The 22,537-nt window shown below is 41.1% G+C and overlaps 1 protein-coding gene across 1 annotated transcript in view; it reads left to right on the forward strand.

The window, feature by feature from the left end:
- Positions 1-788: 788 nt before the first annotated feature.
- The window catches only part of LOC130209805 (neuronal acetylcholine receptor subunit alpha-7-like), a 35,791-nt gene continuing 14,042 nt past the window's right edge, over positions 789-22,537 (forward strand). Inside the window, exons 1-4 of the mRNA XM_056439657.1 lie at positions 789-953; positions 13,072-13,211; positions 19,767-19,811; positions 20,815-20,924. Of these exons, the coding sequence (XP_056295632.1) occupies positions 893-953; positions 13,072-13,211; positions 19,767-19,811; positions 20,815-20,924 (356 nt within the window). The 5' untranslated portion in view covers positions 789-892. The remainder of the gene's footprint in view (positions 954-13,071; positions 13,212-19,766; positions 19,812-20,814; positions 20,925-22,537) is intronic.

A 22,537-nucleotide genomic window follows, 5' to 3' on the forward strand; every position in this document is an offset into this window, starting at 1 on the left:
TAATACAAAAAAAATCCATAATTTTGTTGGGAGGTAGGCTATAGCTTGTCTGTTAAGAAAATGTAAGCATTGTGAAAATGTGTTCACTGACTGCATATTGCAGGGCTCTCAAGTTTTGAAGACAGGCAAGAGTGACATTTCCGTCAGCAGCACTGATTGGCTGATAAGTGGCACCTCACAGCAGAACTCCAGGGGAGCGCTTGATTCCTCCACGGTGAGGACAGCGCGGCCAGCTCATGTTTGCGTGCTGCGGCACATTAAAACATTAAATAGCCGAGAGTTTTTTTCAGCGTGAGAAATACGATATGTGGCGGGAGTGCGTGACTTAAGACCGAAATGCGTGAGTCTCTCGCTCAATGGTGACACTTGAGAGCCCTGATATTGTTTGAAAACGACATGAAATGTGTGAATGGTACGGCCACAAAAGACCGATGCTGTGCTAATTGTGTTTAGAGTTTTGAAAATGTGACCACTGATTGGACAAACGCTTGGTAGCGCCTGAAAAAACCTGTAATACATCTTTAATAAATAATTAAATATTCCACTACCACTTTATACAAGTGACCATGTATAACACATGTTAGGCGACACAAATTTACTGCATGCTCCGCTTGTTTTACGTGTGAAGTTTTAGCAGCCATATTTCTGGCTACTCGGACGCGCGTCCCCGTGTGTGAGGGAACGTGTTTGTGATGCGTTGTGAACGCGCCAATCTCAACTCCATACTCAATCTGCTCCGTCAGTATTTTCTACCTCACACACTCCGTCTCCATCCTCCTGGTCTTTCCTCCGCCTCATGTTCCCACCTCCGCGGAGCCGGAGCTGATTCCCTGTCTAGCCGACGCTGAGAGCTCGCTGCCGGGGCCGGCGGAGTCCACACCGCGGTGCCAGGATGAAGTTTTGGGGACCATGTTCGGTTGGATTTTATATTTGCGTGTCCATGCTTTTCAAAGGTAGGTTTGGGGGAAAGTGATCACAGTTTTAGTTTGTTTCTCTTTTAACCCTTGTGTTGCCTTCGGGTCAATTTGACCCGATTCAATGTTTCCTTTTTCTTCTTCCGCCTCGAATATATGACCCGATTCATAAAACCCTCTCCTATATATATATATAATATATTATTTTTACCTTCAGGTCAATATGAGCCCACCTAATAAAATCTCCCAGAAATTATTAGATTTAATATTGTTTTAAGTTTAAGTGTGGTTTTTTATGTTTGTTTGTTTGAAAGACAAAAGAACACCGAAACATTAACATTGATTCGTCAAATGGGACCCGAAGGACACAGAGGGTTAACATTGAAATCGGGAAAATGACCCAAATGAGGTTAAGGCACTTTCTTCAATAAGTGCATGAGATTTAGATCGTTATTTTGACCCCAAAATAACGATCTAAATCATGTGTGTTTTGCATAATCGAGAAGTGACTCTGTATTGATCTTTATCCGTTATTCCTAAAGGGACTAGTGAGCTTTGGTTTGGTCTTTGTTGGAACAATTTTCTACGATCAGGGAATTAGTTATTTTAATTGAGAAATAACTACAATTAAAGACAAGACGTAAACCTGATTTAGATAGGAGACAATAAATCAAACCTTTTTCAAACGAAGTGTGTTTCTGTTGGGATGATAGCAATATAACTTTTCATTTTTTTCATTTTAGGTTATCATGCTCAAATAATTACTATATATTTTTGTGTGTGTGTCACAAATAGTCGTATTGAACAATACTGCTTTCTGAATCTTTGGATGGCACATGTGAATGAATTATACCCAATCTACCTCTTTCTGCACCCTAAACATATTTCAGTTTCGTCTCCTTAATAAGGTACACTTGTAAACATTTGTAAAAGGAGTTTTTTCTTCAAACACATGTGCCCATGGCAGTGTTAATGTTTGATCATTGTTTTGCAATTCGATGTGCATGCGTGACTGTAATTCTCTCCTATAAGCCCCATCCCATCAGCATCATCAGTGGTAACATCTGGGTTTCCCTGTCCTTCTGTGAAACAGCGGCTTTGGTGGAGATACGTCTTCAAACCGTCTGTTTATGTGCATACCGTATTTGTGTGTGCACATCATGTGTCAACATCAAAGCTGCAACTTTCCACTTTATTCAGATCTTTTATCCAGGTCGTGGTCAATGTGTTGTGAACGATGAGGGGAGAAATTGATTTAAAGAGAGATAAAAGGAGGTATTACATGCTAACTCGTGACAGTCGTTTACGGACAGTCTACTTTCAAAGTTGTGACGGTGCTGCAAAATAAAAAGCTAGAATTTCCAGTCGAGTCTAGAAATCATATATTTTGTCCATTCTATTTCTCTCAAACCGTTCACAAAGGGCGAGAAAGTTTCAGTTTTAAAGGAACAATCTACAATAGTATTAATAGCATTAACATAGCAGCAAAGCACTATTATCTAAATAAACATATGGTGGCATAATGTCTACCTGAGCAGAGGAGGAAGTCGCTCTCCCTCTGTGAGTGTTCACCCACCCTCCAGTTGCCCCTCAGGTAAACACTGCTCCGCCAGACGTTTTGCTCTAGTTTTTGCCATTAGCGCTGTTAGCATTGTTAGCTACGAGTCACCATCGTCATGGTTGAAAGGAAAACGATATTAGAGATACCGATAGTGATATTGGTACAATACTGACTCAGATAACTGGACCGGGTATCGGTACCGATGAAACAATCTGGTATCGTATACCATTATTTTTATACATAACAATTCAGTGCATTTATATGCATTTATTTGTTACATTTTCTTTTACAAAGTTAGGAATGCAATGTTTAAGTCAAACCTGATGCTGCCTTACATATAAAGTAGTGATCCCTGTCACTTCCACACACTGAGGCATACAGCTCATCGATTAAACACTGTTATCGGATCGGTACTCGGTATCGCTCTATACCCAAAGCCCAGGTATCGGTATTGAAGTACTCACAATTTCGTATTTAGCAGCTTTAAATGGACTTCATTTGAAAGAATTTGCTGCAGGAATAATGGAAATGATGGGAACAGCATATTGTTGTTTATTAACAGTGGACGTCATACCGAGTCACATGAGACCTCTGGCATGGTGAGAACCAGTTGGCCGCTTGTAAGCAGAGTATGTTCATATGCACTGTACCATTGATAAGTAGCTTTAATCTGTCTAGGGAAAACACAAAACTATATCCAAAAGAGGAAACATTTGACAATTTATGGAATGAATTGGACTGAGGTTTACTCCTCGGGCGGTTGAAAGTTTTAGTTTTGGTCCAAACTAAATCCAAAAGACGAAACAGCCCTGTATTCAGGTGCAGCAAAAATACAATACGTACTGTGTACCTCCAATTTATGAATTTTCCTGACGTGAAGTTCCACAGATGTTGTAATAATATCTGCTTGATTTCATTGCAACGCCTCAGTTCCCTCAGCGCCTTCTGCTGTCTCTTTCATTTATTCTTTTCTTCTCTTGCAGACACGGTCAGCAATACGTATTACTTCCCCAGACTCTAAGAACTTTAATCACACAGTTTATGTTAAATTATTTTTTAAAGCCCTTGTTCATAATTTCATTCATGTGTATGGATACCCGGCATTTACATGTCTACATTGACAGTTCCTGAACAAAGTGTGAAGCTTTCTTGAAACTGTTTTAGTTCTACAAATATCTGCAAGACATGTGAGATGGTGCTCAATGTGGTGTAGAAGTATGTATGTAGCCTCCTCAGCGTTGCACTACACCAAAGGTCTTTGCTCCTGGATTAGGATTAAACCTCCAGTGGTTTTAGAGCTCTGAGCCCTCGACCATAGATTATAAATCTGTATGAATCCATCCATCCAAAACTCCATGAACACCCAACGCCATACACTCTGCTCTTGACTCACCACTGTAGATTGTCACATGATGCTGGTAAATGTTGTGCTAATGGCTGGGTCTGTGACTCGTCAGTTGCTTAAAGCATCACACACACACACACACGTATACTTTTTTCGAAAAAGCAACCTGGTTCATAATGCAGGTTTAAAGCTGCTGAACATCTGGATACTCCACTGCTGACCTCCCATGACTCTTTTTCTTGCCAACATATTGCTAGTGGAATAACAAGGTCCTAGACCAAAGCCAATGTAGAGGTGACCTTCATTTTAATCCATGTAGTCGTGGTTAGTTTTAGAGGCAAACCTGTGCGTAAGCTTCACACGTGTAAATGCATACATACACAACCATCAGTCATAATGGAGCCGATGCAAGTATCCTCTTATTTACAGTCAGGGATATAAGACAAGGCCCTTTTCTCTCTCTCTCTCACACACACACACACACACACACACACAAACCACACGCACACACAAACATATTGTTGAGTGCCATTTTAAAAAATAAAACCTTTTTCTAGTTAAATGACAGTTATCAAGGTCTTTGCCATAATATAAAGGAGACATAAATTGTCTCTTTAACACCCATTTAAAGGTCTGAAAAAGATGTATTTATACAATACATACTATACATTCTGAAGTGAATGTGTACAAGATGCCAGTATATGTCATGTACATACATGTATGTAGATGCCAGTATATGTCATGTACATACGTGTATGTAGATGCCAGTATATGTCATGTACATACATGTTTCTAAGTATCTGCTGCTATTGTTGATACATTTTTTTAAAATCCAAAATGAAATGAGGATTACATTAAGTTCCAGCTTGGTCATGTGCCCACTTTCTGTCTTTTTAAACAAAATGAACACAATCATGTGAGTCATGTTTGCCAACCCCAAGTTCATAACTTGTGTTGTACTTTGTGTAGTGTTCCAGCTTCGAGGTGTAAATTAGATTTGGTAGCTGTAACTGCTCCAGACAAACACACTGTATTGTGGGAGTATAGCTTCAGTTATCTGGCTCCTTCCACATCAACATTGTATTGTGTATATTTCTCACTTCCTCTTTCTGTTTTCCCCAAACATTCTCACACTAACACAATATATTTGCATCAGCATGGCTGTAGCTGTGTAGCATTCATCGTGGCGTTGACTGCCCAGCCCCTCAGGGAGTGGCGGTCTATCAGCGGTTTCTTTGTGCATCGCTATTCAACCTCCAGGTTCAGAACTCTAGTCCCTCTGTCCCAGAGCATTCTGGGATCAGAGCCCTGTTATGTTCCAGACCGGAAAATAGACTTGGCTCTTTACATACATTTTTAGGTTTAGCAAGCATGTTTACCACATTTACCAGACAAGATTACTCTAAATAATAAAGGATTGGTCTCACAATGCATTCTGTCCATGTTAGTACTGGGGCAAGCGTCAAATGAACGAAGCTTAATGTCAGCATGTAAATGAATGTTGAGCTAAACTCTTTTTTAAGGTACAGTGTGTAGGATGTGACGGTTTCTAACAGTGTGGTTGCATATTACAACTAAATGAATGGCCCTCTTCTCACTCCTCCCTATCCAAGACTGCTGTCACGTGAGCCATCAGGTGCTAAATGGTGTTAAATTATGCTCTGCCTCGCTCAGAGGCCATCCATAACCCTTATAGCACAATCTAGGAGCAATAAATGTCAGATGGGGTCTGGCAGGACCATGGATTTGAGTCACTTGTCATCGAGCTTCAAAAAGCGTGTTGGAAAACGTTGGTGGCCTTCAGGTAACACGAAAGGCTCTATCTCGATCCATTATTTGGTTTGTTCTTTCTGTTCCAACTTTATTGTTATTATCTTGAATATATATGTCGTGCAAACAGGTTAATTGTAGCCACAGTAAAATATTTATTTTGCCAAATAGTCTTATCATCCGACCCTTTGTCACCAGCTCTGTGGTGTTTTCGCTGTTTTTAGATCAGAATTCACGTGACATAATTAGAAACGTCAGGTATCACTAGAGGTCCCATGTTAGCCGTGTGTACAGTGTCTGCCTTTATGATAAGTTTTTTTTACTAGGTCGTGTGTCTCAGCATAAAGCATTAAAGTGCTAAAATAGCATCTGACGCGATAATAGTACAGTAGAGTATCATGGCAGAAACAGATGAGGGAACAAAGCTCCAGATTTTCATCCTACCAGTTGAAAGTCTGTTGGTGTGTGTGTTGGACAGCGGCTCATCCTGGATGGGTTTAGCGGAGCTCATCAGGGGCACTAAAACAGCCTGATGGAAGAGGGGGTCACAGAGTGCTTTACCTAAAGTAGCTTTCATTATTTTTCTCTTTTCACTTTTGTTTTTGTGTGTGTTTGTGTGTGTCTGAAAGGGAGAGGGAGGGCCCTAGGCAGCCTGTGTTTGGATAGCCTGTGTCTGATGAGTGTATTTGGAAGCCTCATCTGAACGCATTGACCCAGTAAAAAATATTCAGATGGAACAGAAGCTGAATTCCCTCGGTGTGTGTGTGTGTGTGTGTGCGTGTGTATGTGTGTGTATGTGTGTGTCAGGTAGGGTGAGAGCGAGAGAATAGTTGTATGCATAAGTGTATTTGTACATTTGTATATATGTGGCTTCACAGTTCACACAAAGTTGTGGAACAAAGTTGACCTTCTTTCTGTCTGTCGGCTTCACTTGGCTCTCTACCAGAATCCAGCCATGTGTCTGCACATGACGCTCACTAGTTGGTGAGGGCACTGATTATGACCATGAATTAATTTACAGATTTTTGTTAGTTTCCTCACAGCCTAATTGCCTCTAAAATGCGCTCAAATATTGCAGATAATTATCAAAAGTAAATTCAGGACAAGACAGAGCGACTGAAAAGGAGGATTAGAGGCAACAAGAGAGAGACATATGTAGAGAGGTGGAGCAAGAGAGGGGATATCATATATCATTTGGGATTAAATTCCCCTTTAATAATGATGTGTATTAAACACTGTTAAATCCACCCACCTCACTGCATTTTGTTCCTATGAACACACACATACCCCTCTCCATCCATCCCCATTTTGCAAAACTAATGTTGAGAGATCTGACTGTACAATTCAGAAAAAGTACACACAAGGTGAAGAAAGTTAACTAATTTCGCTCGCAAGTAAAGAGCCAAGTTCAGAAATCGCAAATTGGTTTTACAAGCAGAAAAATAAGCTTTTAGTGGAGCTTCGAGTCATGAGCCAGATCTTTTAAATGCACCTCACTGTTTGTGAGTTCGCTTTTTTATAAATAGCAGTTAGATAGCAACTCTTCATTAAGGTCCACTTACTACAGGTAGCTTTTTTCTGGTGCTTTCATCCTTTGATGAAAACTAAGACACTTTTGAGAGCTCTAGAAAAAGGAACGTTTGACCTTCAGTTGATTGTGAATAAAAGGAATTAACCTTCACGCTCAGTGAACTTTTCTAGCATGAAATATAAAGCTGGTTTATAACCGTCTTGAATACAATAGCAGTCATCTACTCTTCCCATCTTTCACATTCCGACAGATCTCCACAGTCTCTGAAATGTGATTTTCCTTTCTCCTTGCACCCACAATGGAAATGTTGTTTTTTAGCTGATGCAAGATTATACTTTATTTTCTAGTGATGGTTGCAGCTGTCCCTTCCTGACTCAGTAGAGGCCATTGTTGTCAATATCAGTTTTTTCAGCCATTACCTCAGGGTCCTGTGTGTGTCCAGAAGTCTGGATTCACTTACACTATTAGTGTCATGATCTGGAGTTTGTGTCTAGTTTTGTGTCTTGTTTTGAAGTCCTTGTGTCATCTGTCTCCCTGTGATTGTGTGCCCCCTGGCTGATTGTTCCTCCTTCTGTGATTGCTGGTCCCGCCTCATTGTGTCCACACCTGTGTCGTTGTCCAACAATCGCCTCACCTGTGTATGTAGTGTAAACCCTGTTCGCCCCATTCTGTGTGGCTTTTCTTCGTTTGGTCCGCTGCTTTCTCGCTCCTGTCTGGTCTGTGATGATTTTAATTAAATAGTTTGGGAGTAATGTCATGCTTGGGTCCTCTTGCTGCTCGACTGCCGTGACCCCACATAATTAGAACAAATTATATATGCAGACACCACTAGAATCTAGCAAAAAAATATGATATTAGTGTAGAATAATCTTTACCTGCAACTGTAAGTAAATACCATGAAGAACAGAATGGTTGATTTAGAATTAAAATTACAACATTTGTATTATGCTTTGAACCTCCCAACTCTTTATTGCAGCCTTATAATTGTCTTTTATTGATGAGTTTCTATTGTTGACTGATTAGGTGGGCAATGCCTTTATTATTTGTCGCTGTCCATTGACAGGGTGCTGAATTCATGGTGCCGTTATATTTTGTGTAAGAAGGGAATGGTCATGAGCCTTTGACTTTGAATAAGGTTTTTTTTTAAATCAATGACGAGGTCCCTTTCTGCTGCCTGAAGATAGAAATGTGCCAACAATGTGCCGGACCACACACCATTTAAGACCAACAAAGGGTTGAATTTAAAGGGCACAATTTCATTTCTTTCTATAGGCAACAGGAACACGTTTTCAATGACACCACCAGACTAGACATGAATATGTCCCTGATCTCAAAATGGTCCAGGAGGTTCTTATGACAATATGTGTAACGAGTTTGACTTCAGTGCATTTAGATATTTAGAAGTAATGTTGATTCCCATGGCTTTAGTAGTAATTTAGCAAAAGTAGCTTATCAATAAAATATCTGTGTTTAACACAGACACACACAGACACAAACACAAACAATTGACCAGGCAACATAGATATTATTGTCTTTATCAAAGAAGTAGATTATTGGTAGTAACATTGATGACTGACACTAAAAGGTCAAACGGACTACATTACAGTGACATCTCATTAAATCTAGTAATTCAGTTTAATGTCAAAAAGGTCACTGGGTCAAAAGTTAAAAGCATCATTCTAATCTGTTTTCCTTGGTCGTCCTATTTTAAATATAATATAGTACTGTGTGTTTTTCTTTCTCTCATCTTCTGCCTTCATTGGTAAAACAGTCATTCATGTTCTCATTTACATGAGAACATGACAATGACAATTGACTTTCTTTCATCCGGTCTGAGAAACACTTTTCTATCGTGCTTTTTAAATATAAGGTCAAGGATGCTGAAGAGGGAGAAACATAAAGGGACTGCTGGACAAATGGCAAATCCCTAAGCTCCCTTATTCCCTCTCCTACACTCTCATTCCCTTCCTCTGCTGGAGTTTGTTTGACGAAGCCTCTCGCTGGGTTTTGGAAATATCTTCTTGCCAGCTTCTCATCTCAGCTTCATTAGTTTGATGAATTTAAAAAAAGAGAGGAAACGCAACAAACTAATAAATGTGTATGTATCCCTTCATCCCTGGCGTATGCTGCACGCGTTTTTCCGGGATCTAAGTTTGCACGGTGGTTTATTGTATTTGATGATTGCATTCCTTCTGAATGCAGTTTTATGATACGAGCAGCAAGGAAAAATCAGCTTTCAATTCTTTTTCACTGACTTTATTAGTTTTGTTGATGTTTGTACCTCAGTTCACAACAGTAATAAAACACAGGAGACTAGAAGGAGGTCGGCAGGATAGCGGCTGAAGATGAGGCTGTAGTTAAATTTGAGTTGTTAGAAGTGGGACAAATAAATGCGAATTTTTCTGGGATTAGCGAGAATAGACCAGGCCGGGAAAAGTAATGAATGGAATGTGAAAAAACAACAGATCAAAGGGGACCCCACATTACTTTACAACAATAGGATAGGAAAAAAACAATCATCATGCATGCCGCCGGGAGGTGGCTGTAAAAAAAATCGAAGCAATCAGGCCGCCGCTGGGAGGGGAAGGGAGGAGCCAGGTGTGACAGAACACGGGTCCTGAGGGTCAGCGGAGGCGCTACAACCGCCCGACACGACACCACCACCATGGCACCTCTTGTGATAATGAGATGACATTGTTGTGTGTTTGTTCAGGTGACCAAATGACCCAGACCAAATGGGAGAGAGTTACTTAGGAGTGAATAAACACAAGCCTGTGTTCATGTGTGCCTGTGTATGTGTTTGATATGATAATGTGATATGATGATAATGTATATGTCTCCCAATATGTTCCCCCCTGTTAGAGGTGTTTGAGAGTGTTGAAGTCTGGAAGTCTCTCACCAGGTCTGAAAAGGTCTGAAATCTCAAGGGATCTGAAAGAGAGTAGACAGAGGACCCCCTTGAAGTCCCAGAGAGAGTGGAGAGAGAGTCTCTCCAGAAGGGGGGGGGGAGAGAGAACCCCATCAACAAGAGAAGGGGGGGAGGGGGGGTAAAGGGGAGGGAGGAGGGGTAAAGAGGGGACGGACAGGAAAAGGAGGGGAAAGGAATTTTGAGAGGTCAGAAAAGAGGAGGTAGTGGTTAGGTTTTTTTTTTCAACTGTGTTGAGGAACGTCTTATAGGTTTTACTTTGTTTCTTCTTCTTTTTTTTTTTTTCTTTTATTCTTTCTTTGTACTTTGTTTAAAATTTACATACATCTTTGTGTTCTTATTTTGTTTGTTTTCTTTGGTTTTCCCACCGACGTCAGGCGAGGAGACCTAAGCGGACCCCGACCTAGAGGACCCCCCGAGAGAGCGGCTACCCCTACTGCGGACCTCGCCCCAGAGACCTCCCCTCCCAGTCCTCACCCCCTCACTCACACTCCCTGATGAGAGAGAAATCCCTGAGAGACCTCCACTGACATTCCGTAGCTCGGCTAGCGGTTAGACTGCTAGAGAACCTCGAGGAGCCGAGAGTCTCCGTCTCGTCCTCGGGAGAATATGAGAATAATATATAAGAATATTATCCCGAACCGCCATGTTGAACTTAGCGTGTTTGGTGTTGTCTAGAGGACTAGATACCTGAATACCCAGCATTTCTCTCTTGAGAGGAGATCTATCTAGGGACCATCCATTTCTAGCCAAACAGCAACCACTGTCGAGGGTGCAGCGTCGCTCATCAAGCCAACGAACAGGCAGATCATATAGGAGCAAAACAGCCTTCCCCTCTCTGAACTCATCCGAGGAGATACGCCCTCCCCCCCGAGTTCCTCTCGCCCTCGAAGGGAGGGTGGCATCGCCTCACCTTGACCGGTGAGGCCGTGAGACGTGGTGGCGGTGGACCGTGCGCGTGGCGAAGCGTCCTGGACCACGTGGGCTCTAGCAGCGTTGGGAATTGCGCCTGGCATTGTGTACGACGCCCGCCTACGTCTGACGTGACACCCGTGTTCATAGCAGCTGACACCTATCTGGAGCCTCCGTTCCCCACTCCCCCCCCGCTCCTCCTCTCCTCTCCACCCTCTCCCTGCCTCCCTCCCCCCTCCTCTCTCCTCCCCCCCCCTCCCCCCCGCCCCTTTCCCCCCCCTCTTCCTTTCCCGCTCCATCCGAGGCAGCTTTTGCTCCGTTCCACCCGTCTCTCACTTAAGAGTGCACATGCAAATTACATTGTGCATAGATGGACAGATGTATTACTTTATGGTGCTGTGTATTGATTTATTGAGATTGCCGTCAGCCATTAGAGCAAGTGCATGGGTGACAATACAAACATGCTTACAGGCAGAGACAGAAAAACGATACAGTGCAAAAGTGTGTCTGTATCCACGTCTCAGGCTCAGTCCGGCCATAACTGCTCATTACAGCCTTAATGGGCCCATCAACATGGTCCTCTTCACTGCTTGACAGAGCTCCTCTACTCCTCTGTAACACTTTCTCGATATTTCTCATCCACACTAGATGTGTGACTCTTAATATTCTGTTTTTGTTCTTTTTTTTCTGTTTAAGTTGCTTCCATATTTTTTCAGTGTATGAAATCATCCCTGTCTGTTCATCAGTGTGTAAATGCCTTACAACATACATCATACATGTCATTCAGCTCAAATGAAGGCTGTTTATCTCACATATTGTGTTGGTCCCCTACAGGGAGGGTTTGCACTCATAACTATAGTAGACCATACACTAACTATATTCACACTGCAGGGCGTTAGTTATTTTTGACATGTTGGTCACTATCCTACCAGTCTTAAAATATTTATTCTGAATTGACCTCAATGTCAATGTCATCACACAAATCGCTCACAGGCATTTTGAACAATCTTTGCTTTGACGCTGCAGCCCCCAATAAGGAAAACAGATGTGTCACATATAAGGAAAACAAATTATTATTTTGAATACATTACCATATGAGACGACCACAAATGACTTGTTGGTATGAAGAATTTTTGTATCAGGATGTTTTTACTCTGTTGCACTTAATAATTAAGTGTAATTTGCACTATATTGAGATCATTAATCGTGTGGCGTGAGTGTGTTTGTGTATGTGCATGTCGGTGCTTGTATGACTCTGTCTCCTGTCGTTTGGGAACAAATGTGAAATGTGTGTTGAAGATAAGGAACAGAGGATCAATAATGGTGATAAGAGTTGGGCCAACAAAGCCATCATTTAAATCACCCTGGACTGAAAGACCACACCATAAAACAGCCATGTCACTCTTGTGTGTGTCTCTGTGTGTGTGTGTGTGTTCCAGTCTGTAGATGTAAATGCTGGTATTAGTGTACGTCTAAATCTACAGTATTCATTATTTATCTAATATTTCAGCTCACAGCAGACCTATATACCTTACACAGTGTTACCAAGATTCCAGGAATACATTTATAATCAGGGACATATTGGTACAATATGAATGAACAGAAGAGGCAAAGTGTGTGGCAGTGTGTTGGAAACTCTATCATGTAAATTATAAACTGTCTGCAGGATGGTGCCAGGAAAGGAAGGGCAAAAGGTTAGGAAGGCCATTAAAGCTACTTTCTGGATTAGAATTCATCCGCAGTACACAAATATAATTTGCAGGAAAGGGATAGCTCAAGCCAAAACACTGATAACATTTGTTTTCTAAATCCTGCACTGAACATTAATCCACCACAATATTTACAGTGTAAATGCAAATAAGAAGACAGCACCCCCTGAGTCTGAAGAGTGACCTTCAGAAACCCAATGGAGGGGTGTACCTTCAAGTCTGAAATGTATGGTAACTGTTGGTGGTTATGTGTGAAGGACCTTTAATTTAATATTATTCTGAAATTTTCACCCACGGTAAATGTTATGCTCAAATGTTGGAACTGAGTTTTTAACAACTTTTAATGAAGATGCTTTGTCCTCAAAATAATCCTCAGACAAATCATTTCTTTTGTTTCCTCCAGGTTCTCTGCAGGGAGAACACCAGAGGAGGTTGTACAAGGAGCTGCTGGCTAACTACAACCGACTGGAGAGACCTGTGGTCAATGACTCAGCCGCCATTCTGGTGGAGCTGGGGCTCACACTGCAGCAGATCATCGACGTGGTGAGAACGACAGCATGATATGTGAATGGTGTTTCATCTGGGTCGTGTGGAATGTAGGAAGTGTGACAATATGTGTTGTATAAGTGTGTAGTTTAATGGAAAGCTGAAGTGGAAGTTCATTTGCTGAGCGTCACAGAAAGAGAGACTTTACATGATAGCAACTGTAAAAAAAAGAAGATTAAACTCCCACATCACAATCATTGCAGTCAAGAATCCAAAGGAGAAGTGAGAGAAGTTGCTTAAGAAGAAAAACATCATTTGAATATTATCATTGCAAACAGAGACGGCCTGATGTGTGTCTCAAGCTGTGTGTTTCCTTTGTGACGCATCCAGCGGCAAGTTTGTGCTTATGGTGCTTATGGTGTCAAATGTTGGCGGAAGTAATGCACTTCTGCTGTTTGACTTCTATTACATAAAGACCCTCTGGGGACACATTCATTCAGACCACCCCCCCTTACACACACACACACACTCATACACACACACACATTGAATCCGTTTATACAATGTTCCTAAGTGTTCCTGGGTGAACTTTCTACCTGCAAGTCTACTATCTGCAACATTACAATACACTGACACATGGCTTGAGGCGATTGTATATATTCATGACTGCTTTTCCTCTGCCACATTTTAAGTCGATGAATATAAACCAGTTGGCTGTCTCTTTTCCATGGATCTGACACAAATTATAATATCCTAATTCCTCTGATAACACATTCTTCCGTTGTTTGACATCTTTATTCATCGAGGTCAAGCTGGCTGAGCAGAGTTGTTTATTTTGCTGCTTCACTGAAGCAGTGTAGGACATCGGTCAGACCGTCAGTCGCCAGCAGTGGTGCCCAACGATGCGTCGGGAGTGCCAACACATGGGACTCCTGCTCAGTTGTCAGTGCGAGGCAACGTCATCCAGCAAGGCGCTGTGTACGCTCCTCTGTCTGACGGGTTGGTTGCAGAGAGAGGCATCGACGTTGCTCCCCTGCCCTCCATATTTTCTCATGTTGTCTAGACTGTTGATAAGAAGTGTCAAACTCTCCCTACGGGCTGCTTCCCTGACAGTGTTTTGTCGACCTGAGTTTGCCCCCCCTCCTCGCCGCGACACATTTCCATTTCATAGCAATTAGCATTCCTTCCTCCCTCCAGCCTGTGACTCAGAAATCAATCGAGTTCAACTATCTTTAATGACTTTTCAAATAGTTAACCCTCTCCTCAGAGTAGCAGGAGGCCTTTAATCAATTCTCAACTCGTCATTAACCGCCGTCTCGTTACTGTCTGATGCCGTACACCTGTTTCGCTTGTCTTCTGGTGATTTGTTGTCTGTTGTTCTGTGTCTTTATTGTCGTCTTCCGTGTGCCGTCGATGTTCCTGACATGTCTGTTTGACCCTGCCTGCCCTGACCCTTGATTCTCTGCCGGCCCCCTTTTGGACTTTTTACTTTTTTTGCAAACTTTTGTCTCATTAAAGAGTTTTTTTTGTTATTCTTATTGAGTCCAGCCTGTTTCTCTGTGACTGAGCCTCACCCTGTGACAACTAGTGTTGGGTACCGAAACCCGGTGCCAATATGGTACCGGTTCTAATACAACCGGTATTACCCGGATAAACAAACGGATTAAAATTGAAAACTATTGTTGTGAAGTCAGCAGGTTACGATAGCCTATCATTTAACTTTGACAGCGGAGGCTGCCTACTTTTGAAGTGTTGCTGCGGGTTGAATTTTTGTCCGCTGGTTCGCAGACCTATTTTGCATGCAAATTACATGAATATCTTTAAATAAAATCCATATTTTAAACGAAATAATTTATTTATACCCAAATCCTACCAAACTGACTCCAGATCAGCACGCACACCGACACATCCGCAGTGCTCCTGATCTCCGCGACCTTGTCCGTCACCATGGAAACATTGTCACGTGACATCTAAGCACTTTGGTGCTAGTGACGCCACGGAGCCTGACCAGAGTCTGTAAGCAAGTGATTTCCAGCAAAGCAGCAGGTTTGTGAATCTCACAGGAGCGGTGGGCGAGTTCAGAATCGCCTACACGGAGGAGCGATTCATAGGCGGTATGATTATGAATCGCCGACCTCCCCAATGGGGTGGGACGGTTTGGCGAGAATCACCTCGTGTGATTACTCCTACACCCCATCCATGGACGGATTAAGAAACCACGGGCCCCTGGGCCTGGACGTGTCAAGGCCCCCCCCCCACCCGCAAAATATATATATATTTTTTTTACATCGCTAACAAAACAGTCCGTATGGAACAACGATACCGGAGCTGAGCAGACAACATAACGCGAATTATATGACCATGACATGAATGACTTAATGACTATGGCGCATCGTGTCATATCATCATATCAATACAAGGTTAAAAACAGCTACTTCACGCAGGGGCTCTGGATTAGGGGCCCCCGGGGCTCAGGGGCCCCTGGTGCCGGTAGGCGTAATCCATCCTCAGTAGGACAATTGGGGCCTGTTACTGACATGAATGACTTAAGCCTAGCATATACCGCCACGGCTATGTGTCATATCATCATATTCATATCAATACAATGTTAATAACAGCGACGTCACGCGAGGAGGCTCAGGCCCAGGGGCCCCCTGAGCTCAGGGGCCAGTGAGCTCATGGCCCCCTGAGCTCAGGGGCCAGTGAACTCACGGGCCCCTGCCTGAACTCACGGGCCCCTGAGCTCATGGGCCCCCTGAGCTCATGGGCCCCTGAGCTCACGGGCCCCTGGTGCCGGTAGCCTCTGCAATCCATCCCTCAGTAGGACTATTGGGGCCCTGTTACTGACATGAATGACTTAAGCCCAGCATATACGGCTTCGTTACGGGGTCATATCATCATATTCATATCAATACAATGTTAATCACAGCGACGCCACGCTGAGGCTGGCCCAGGGGCCCCCTGAGCTCATGGGCCCCTGGGCCCGGTAGGCCCGTTGGTTAATCCATCCCTGACCCCATCCCGGGGTGGGTTTGGTTCTGTGGGATTCACAAATGGGGCCCTTTTAACCCCTTAGTTTAGTTTAGTTTAGTTTATTTTAGTTTAGTTTAGTTTATTTTATTTTATTTTATTTCGATCAGCAAAATATACAACAATCAGAATTCAACAAAAGAAGAAAGTGGCTGACCGAAAAGGTCGAGGCTGAAGCTATCTAGCTTATAAGTGCCCTAACCTATGATTTCTCAAAAAAACTTATTTCAAAGAATATATGATAAAGTTCTTTATTTTCTGTAATGCAATTAAAAACAAAATGTCATGCATTCTGGATTCATTACAAATCAACTGAAATATTGCAAGCCTTTTATTCTTTTAATATTGCTGATTATGGCTTACAGCTTAAGAAAACTCAAATATCCTATCTCTAAATATTAGAATATCATGAAAAAGTATACTAGTAGGGTATTAAACAAATCACTTGAATTGTCTAATTAACTCGAAACACCTGCAAGGGTTTCCTGAGCCTTGAAAAACACTCAGCTTGGTTCAGTAAACTAAATCACAAGTATGGGAAGACTGCTGATCTGACTGCTGTCCAGAGGACCATCATTGACACCCTCCATCAGGAGGTAAGACACAAAAAGAGGCAAATCCAAGTTGCTTGAAATCCAGTGTGAAGTTCCCACAGTCAGTGATGGTTTGGGGAGCCATGTCAGCTGCTGGTGTTGGTCCACTGTGTTTCATCAAGTCCAGAGTAAATGCAGCTGTGTACCAAGAGATTTTAGAGCACTACATGCTTCCGTCTGCTGAAAAGCTCGATGGAGATGAGGATTTCATTTTCCAGCATGATCTGGCACCTGCCCACAGTGCCAAAACCACCAGTAACTGGTGTACTGACCATGGCATTACTGTCCTCGATTGGCTGACCTGAACCCCATAGAGAATTTGTGGGGTATTATGAAGAAGAAGCTGAAAGACACCAGACCCAACAATGCAAATGATCTAAAGCTATTGAAGCATCCTGGGCATCCATAAACCCTCAGCAATGCCACAGGCTGATTGCCTCCATGCCACGCCGCATTGATGCAGTAATCCGTGCAAAAGGATTCCCAACCAAGTACTGAGTGCATTAATGGACATTTTCAAATGTTTGATTTTGTTTTGCTGTTATAAATCTTTTTTTAACTTGGTCTGAGGAAATATTCTAATTTTATGAGATAGGATTTTAGAGTTTTCTTAAGCTGTAAGCCATAATCAGCAATATTAAAAGAATAAAAGGCTTGCAATATTTCAGTTGATTTGTAATGAATCCAGAATGCATGACATTTTTTTTTTTTTGCATTACACAAAATAAAGAACTTTATCACAATATTCTAATTTTCTGAGACAGTCCTGTATATATATATTAGTGCTGTGAAAAATAACGCGTTATGATTAAATTACAGGATTAATTAGTTGTTGTTTTTTAACGCATTTAACGCATGTGCAGACTGTGCTTCCAACGTCTGTTGTTGGTCGGCAGCATGTCATTCTGTCAGAGCCGGCGCCTGACGCCCCATCATGAAGGAGTTATGCTTAGGACACCAACATGGTTAGCAGCGGTACTGGACATGGACTTTAAAAGCAGTGTATATGGTTTGGCACAGGCATATTTTGAGTTCTGATATTGGGCTGGTTTTTGGGCTGGTTTTGTCATACAGACCTGGCAACCCTGGCCGTGGTGACTGACTCGAGCCGTGTGGGCCACACACCGTCAGCTGGGCGGGCTGCGCGGGCGGAGGCACGGTCCCCCTGAACACGTGGAGACCGATTATGACGAGCAGCCTGAACTCAGATTAGTACTGTATCGTTGACTGCAAGTCTTGCATTCATAAAAGTAGGCCAAGAAATAATAAATTAGCCATTATAACCATGCTTAAGCTAGCTCGAGCTAGCGTTTTAAGCTCAGCTAGCGCTAGCTCTCGAACTCAGCGTGACAGTCTGCTAGCAGATGTGTTGATGTACAGCGGTCGCGGCTGTATACCGGTTACAGAATATATTGATGGGAATATAATGGGGCATCAATTTGTTTCAGTGTAACTCTCGCTGTCAGAAGCAAAACTTTATTTGTCATGTGTCATCTTCAGTACCTCTGATTGGTTGTTCTCTTTGCCCATCAAAACAGTGACAGGATTAACCCTATAAAGTCTGCACATGACAATACATATCACATCATATAATGGAGAACATATATTGTGTATGTTAACAGTCTGATATCCGTTGTGTGTCAGTGCTCCATGATAACAGCTTCTACAGGGAATATGGCCAAAGAGGTTTTTAATGTCCTCATTGTGCGTTTAAAAAAAAAAGAGTATCGGTTCAGGCACCGTTTAGGCACCGGTATCGTTTTAAAAGTACCGGTTTAGCACCGGTATCGGAAAAAACCCAAACGATACACATCCCTAGTGACAACACCCTGATACTGATAAAGAAAATTAAAGTGGACAAGTAACATAATTTACAAACTAATATTTACTTTCTCAAAGTACACTTTGAAAAAAAATACTGATTGGTTTAGTTAAAGACAAAAGGGTTCAATCTGAATTATTTCCTCCCTTTTTAGCTTTATTGTATTTATTTTGGCAGAAATTAAGTTATTACTTATTGCCCTTGCCCTGTTGAGACTCCGCCCACTGTTGAGACTCCGCCCACTCCTCCTCTATCTCCATCTGCCTGATGGATCGTGGAGGTCTCGATCGTGGAATATGCCTACTACCAACTATTCATACACTGTCATATTCATTGAATGTGTTTTAACTCTAAATCTGTCCTTCTGTACACATGACATCTATTGTTCTGTCCATCTTGGAGAGGGATCCTCCTCTGTTGCTCTCCTGAAGGTTTCTTCCCTTTTTTCTCCATGAAGGGTTGTTTGGGAGTTTTTCCTGATCCGATGTGAGGTTTTGGGACAGGGATGTCTATGTGTACAGATTGTAAAACACTCTGAGACAAATTAGATATTTGTGAAAATGGGCTATACAAATAAACTGAATTGAATTGAATTTTTAATAGTAACATTTAATAATTATTTATTTTTTAAGCAGAATATTGTCTCACTAAGATTATTATTTAATTAAGTTAATGATAATGTCTTGGCCAAATAATCAGCAGCATATAAAATATACAACATCATAGTTTCACATATTATGACTTCAAATATGAAGAAAATAGTTAATAGTGAACATTTTTTATTCCTGGGGATTTTTTGCCATTGTTCCCCCTTTATGTATAATACTTTTAGAATATTAGCGTGTTTGTAATGGTTCTTTTCAGATAATACATTACAATTATTCAAATCCACTGGCGCCTACTGTACTTTTTAAGAGTGGAGTCATTTGTCAGATGACTCCCCAGTGAAACTATTCAACGGAACTAAACGTGCTTACATAAAAACAGCGTTTACACAGTTTTAAATAGCTTGGTGTGTTCTTCTTTGAATATGCAAAGCAACTGCACTAATGACAAAGCATTTTTCCAATATATTGAACATGAGTTGGCCAGGTATTCTTCTCATAAACAAAAGGAACAAAATATATACTCTCTTCCTCTTCCTCTCTTTTCTGTTTCTGTTTTTAGGATGAGAAGAACCAAGTACTGATGACCAACGCCTGGCTGCAGTTGGTGAGTGAAAGTTTAAGAAGGGCACGTCATCATCAATTTAATGTGCTTAGATTTCTAATTTGATTTCACTATTACTGTTTTTTTCTGATTAGTAGTGCCACTACATAAAGTGTGTGTTGATGATATTCACATTAACCATGCATGTCTAGAGATACAATTCATATCCTGGGTGGATCCTTTGAACTTGCCCACAGTCTAAAAGCATGTTTTATAATCCAATATTCACTTTACATCCAGTATGTTTCGGCACTAGCTCATCCATCCAAGTATTTTTAACACTCACAATTTCACATAACACTCAATACTTCAATACACTTCAATACTGGAAGTTAGCCACCAGTTGTTGCTGTGTGTGTGTGTGTGTGTGTGTGTGTGTGTGTGTGTTTGAGAGAAGCAGTGCTTTATGTGTGTCCATGTTCAATGCCATCCTCAAGTCACATTGCCAAGCACAAAATGAGGAAAGCGGAGGAGGAAGAAGAGGAAGACTGCTGCATATTTAAGTGTCAGTCAACTTGATAGTTAATGAACTTATTGCCAACAGGCTAAACTTTCCACTGACAGTTTCTTAGCCTCAAGCCAAATTAGTCTGTGCAACAGTTTCAAGTAGGAGACAGTTTGCTGATAAGTAGCACACACATAGCACCATTTTAAAAAGCAGAGAGAAGAACCATCCCTTATTTGTTATTTAACAGTGTATTTGCAGTGCATTTTGTAGACAAATGATGTAGCGAGTTGGATGTAAATGCTAATAGACTGCTACATTATTTAAGCCTTCAGATAACCCATTTCTCCAAAACTGAGACTGCAAAAATAATTGTACCCTTCAATTTTCATTTTGCTTCTTGGCAAGATACAGACAATCTATTTATATTAAATGTGCATCTTTCTCGTAAAAGTTCAATATGATTAGTTCAACTAATGTTTGTTTTTTTGGCAGAGCATTAGAGTTTTTGTAGCTATTTAAAAGAAATCGTGAAAATCTCTCTGTCCCTTATTGTCTCAGTACTGGACAGACATCTACCTGAGCTGGAATCCAGAAAAGTACCCCGGTGTTCAGAACCTGCGATTCCCTTCAGACCAGATCTGGACCCCTGACATCCTCCTTTACAACAGGTCAGCCACATGTTTAGAATAATAATGATTCAAATGACAATGTGAAAACAATGTTTCAATGAAAGGGCTCTTAGTGATGAACCTACAGAAAATGATAACCTGAATCTGCAGCTTCAAATGGCTTTATGGAGCTTCATTGTGAGTTTCAGCTCATTGTTTAACTGTTGGCAGAGACTTTACTGTTTCAATACTTCACATCATTCTCAAAGGGTTTTCAGCCACACTAGGTAGCTGTTTTTAGTGAAAAAAACATGAAATCCCACACTGTACACTGCATGCTAAACAACAAACAGCAGTCAGACACAGTTATTGAATAGCTGGTGAACATAGAGGAGCATTTAGCAGCTACAGAACAAATATGTCGGGCAGAAGACTGTGGAGACCAAAACCAGAGCTGAAAGAGAGTGTGTGACTCCAAATGAGTGTTAAGGTCTATTTCTCAACAACTATGTCATATCAACTTATAAGGTGATGAAACATTTTGAATCAAAAAATTTTCACAAAAAAAAAATCAAAAAAAAAAAATCAAATTTTGAGTATAAAAGTTTTTTTTTAATGTTCTCTTTTTTTAGTTAATATAAATAAATAGTTGTCATTTTTGTTAAAATAGGTGTTGTAATCCACCAGTCAGTGCAGCAGATCAGTACACCTGTCAGAGATGGCATGTTTTCTTTCTATGTTTATTTTGGCTAAGTGTGCTGGAGTGATTGAAATATGAGTTTAATCCTTCTGACGCGCCGCTATTTTATTAAAATCTGTCTTTAATCTCCACAAACGTATCAGCCGTATCAGGGTTACTTTAAGCCAATGTGATAAACAATCACACCCAATCAAACATAAAACTAGGTGACGAAGGCAACAGAGAAAAAGGATAAATGAATAATCTACTTTATTATTATTGATGTGACGGAAATGTGCTCAAACAAGACAAAAACACAAAATCCTCCAAAGTATATTCGCTTACTTACTAGTTACACTTAATATAAGACTCAATAAACACTAACATTTCATAATTTTAAACTCTCTTAATATTGGAAGGTCTAAATATTGCACTCCATATGTTCCCGTTTTGGGACAACGAATGTATTATCTCATTTTACTTTACATTCATTGTTGTCTTATTTTTCCAGTGGCATTTTTTTTCAGTGAATAGATTTTCTTTTATAGAGACAAAATGTGTATGAAGACCATTTTGAAAATGTATTTGCTTTCTTGAAATATAACTTTTTGGAAGTGACTTGTTACTTCTTCCATTATCTTCCATTGACAGGTCATCAACTGTCGATTAGTCTTCCTAAGATGCAGCGCAGTGGCTGACAAAGCCTGTCGATCTCCTTGAGGATTAGATTTGACAACAAATGTCATGAAATGAATGCTGATGAAGAGCTATTGATAGGAAAAATCCTGCATTACATTGAATCAAGACTCAAGGCAACATACAGGCTTAGAGCAAAGACAAGATGTCAATCAATGAGTTAAATTGAAAGAGCTCATTGCATTTTTTGATTCAGTTCAAGCTGTATTCACAGTTCTTCACACTTCTTTGTAAGACTTCCCATCTCAATTAGAAATGTAGGCCAGTTGTTTTTCTCCAAACAACTAATTGCGTTGCG

The sequence above is a fragment of the Pseudoliparis swirei genome, chromosome 19, assembly GCF_029220125.1.
Source record: "Pseudoliparis swirei isolate HS2019 ecotype Mariana Trench chromosome 19, NWPU_hadal_v1, whole genome shotgun sequence".
Classification (NCBI taxonomy): domain Eukaryota; kingdom Metazoa; phylum Chordata; class Actinopteri; order Perciformes; family Liparidae; genus Pseudoliparis; species Pseudoliparis swirei.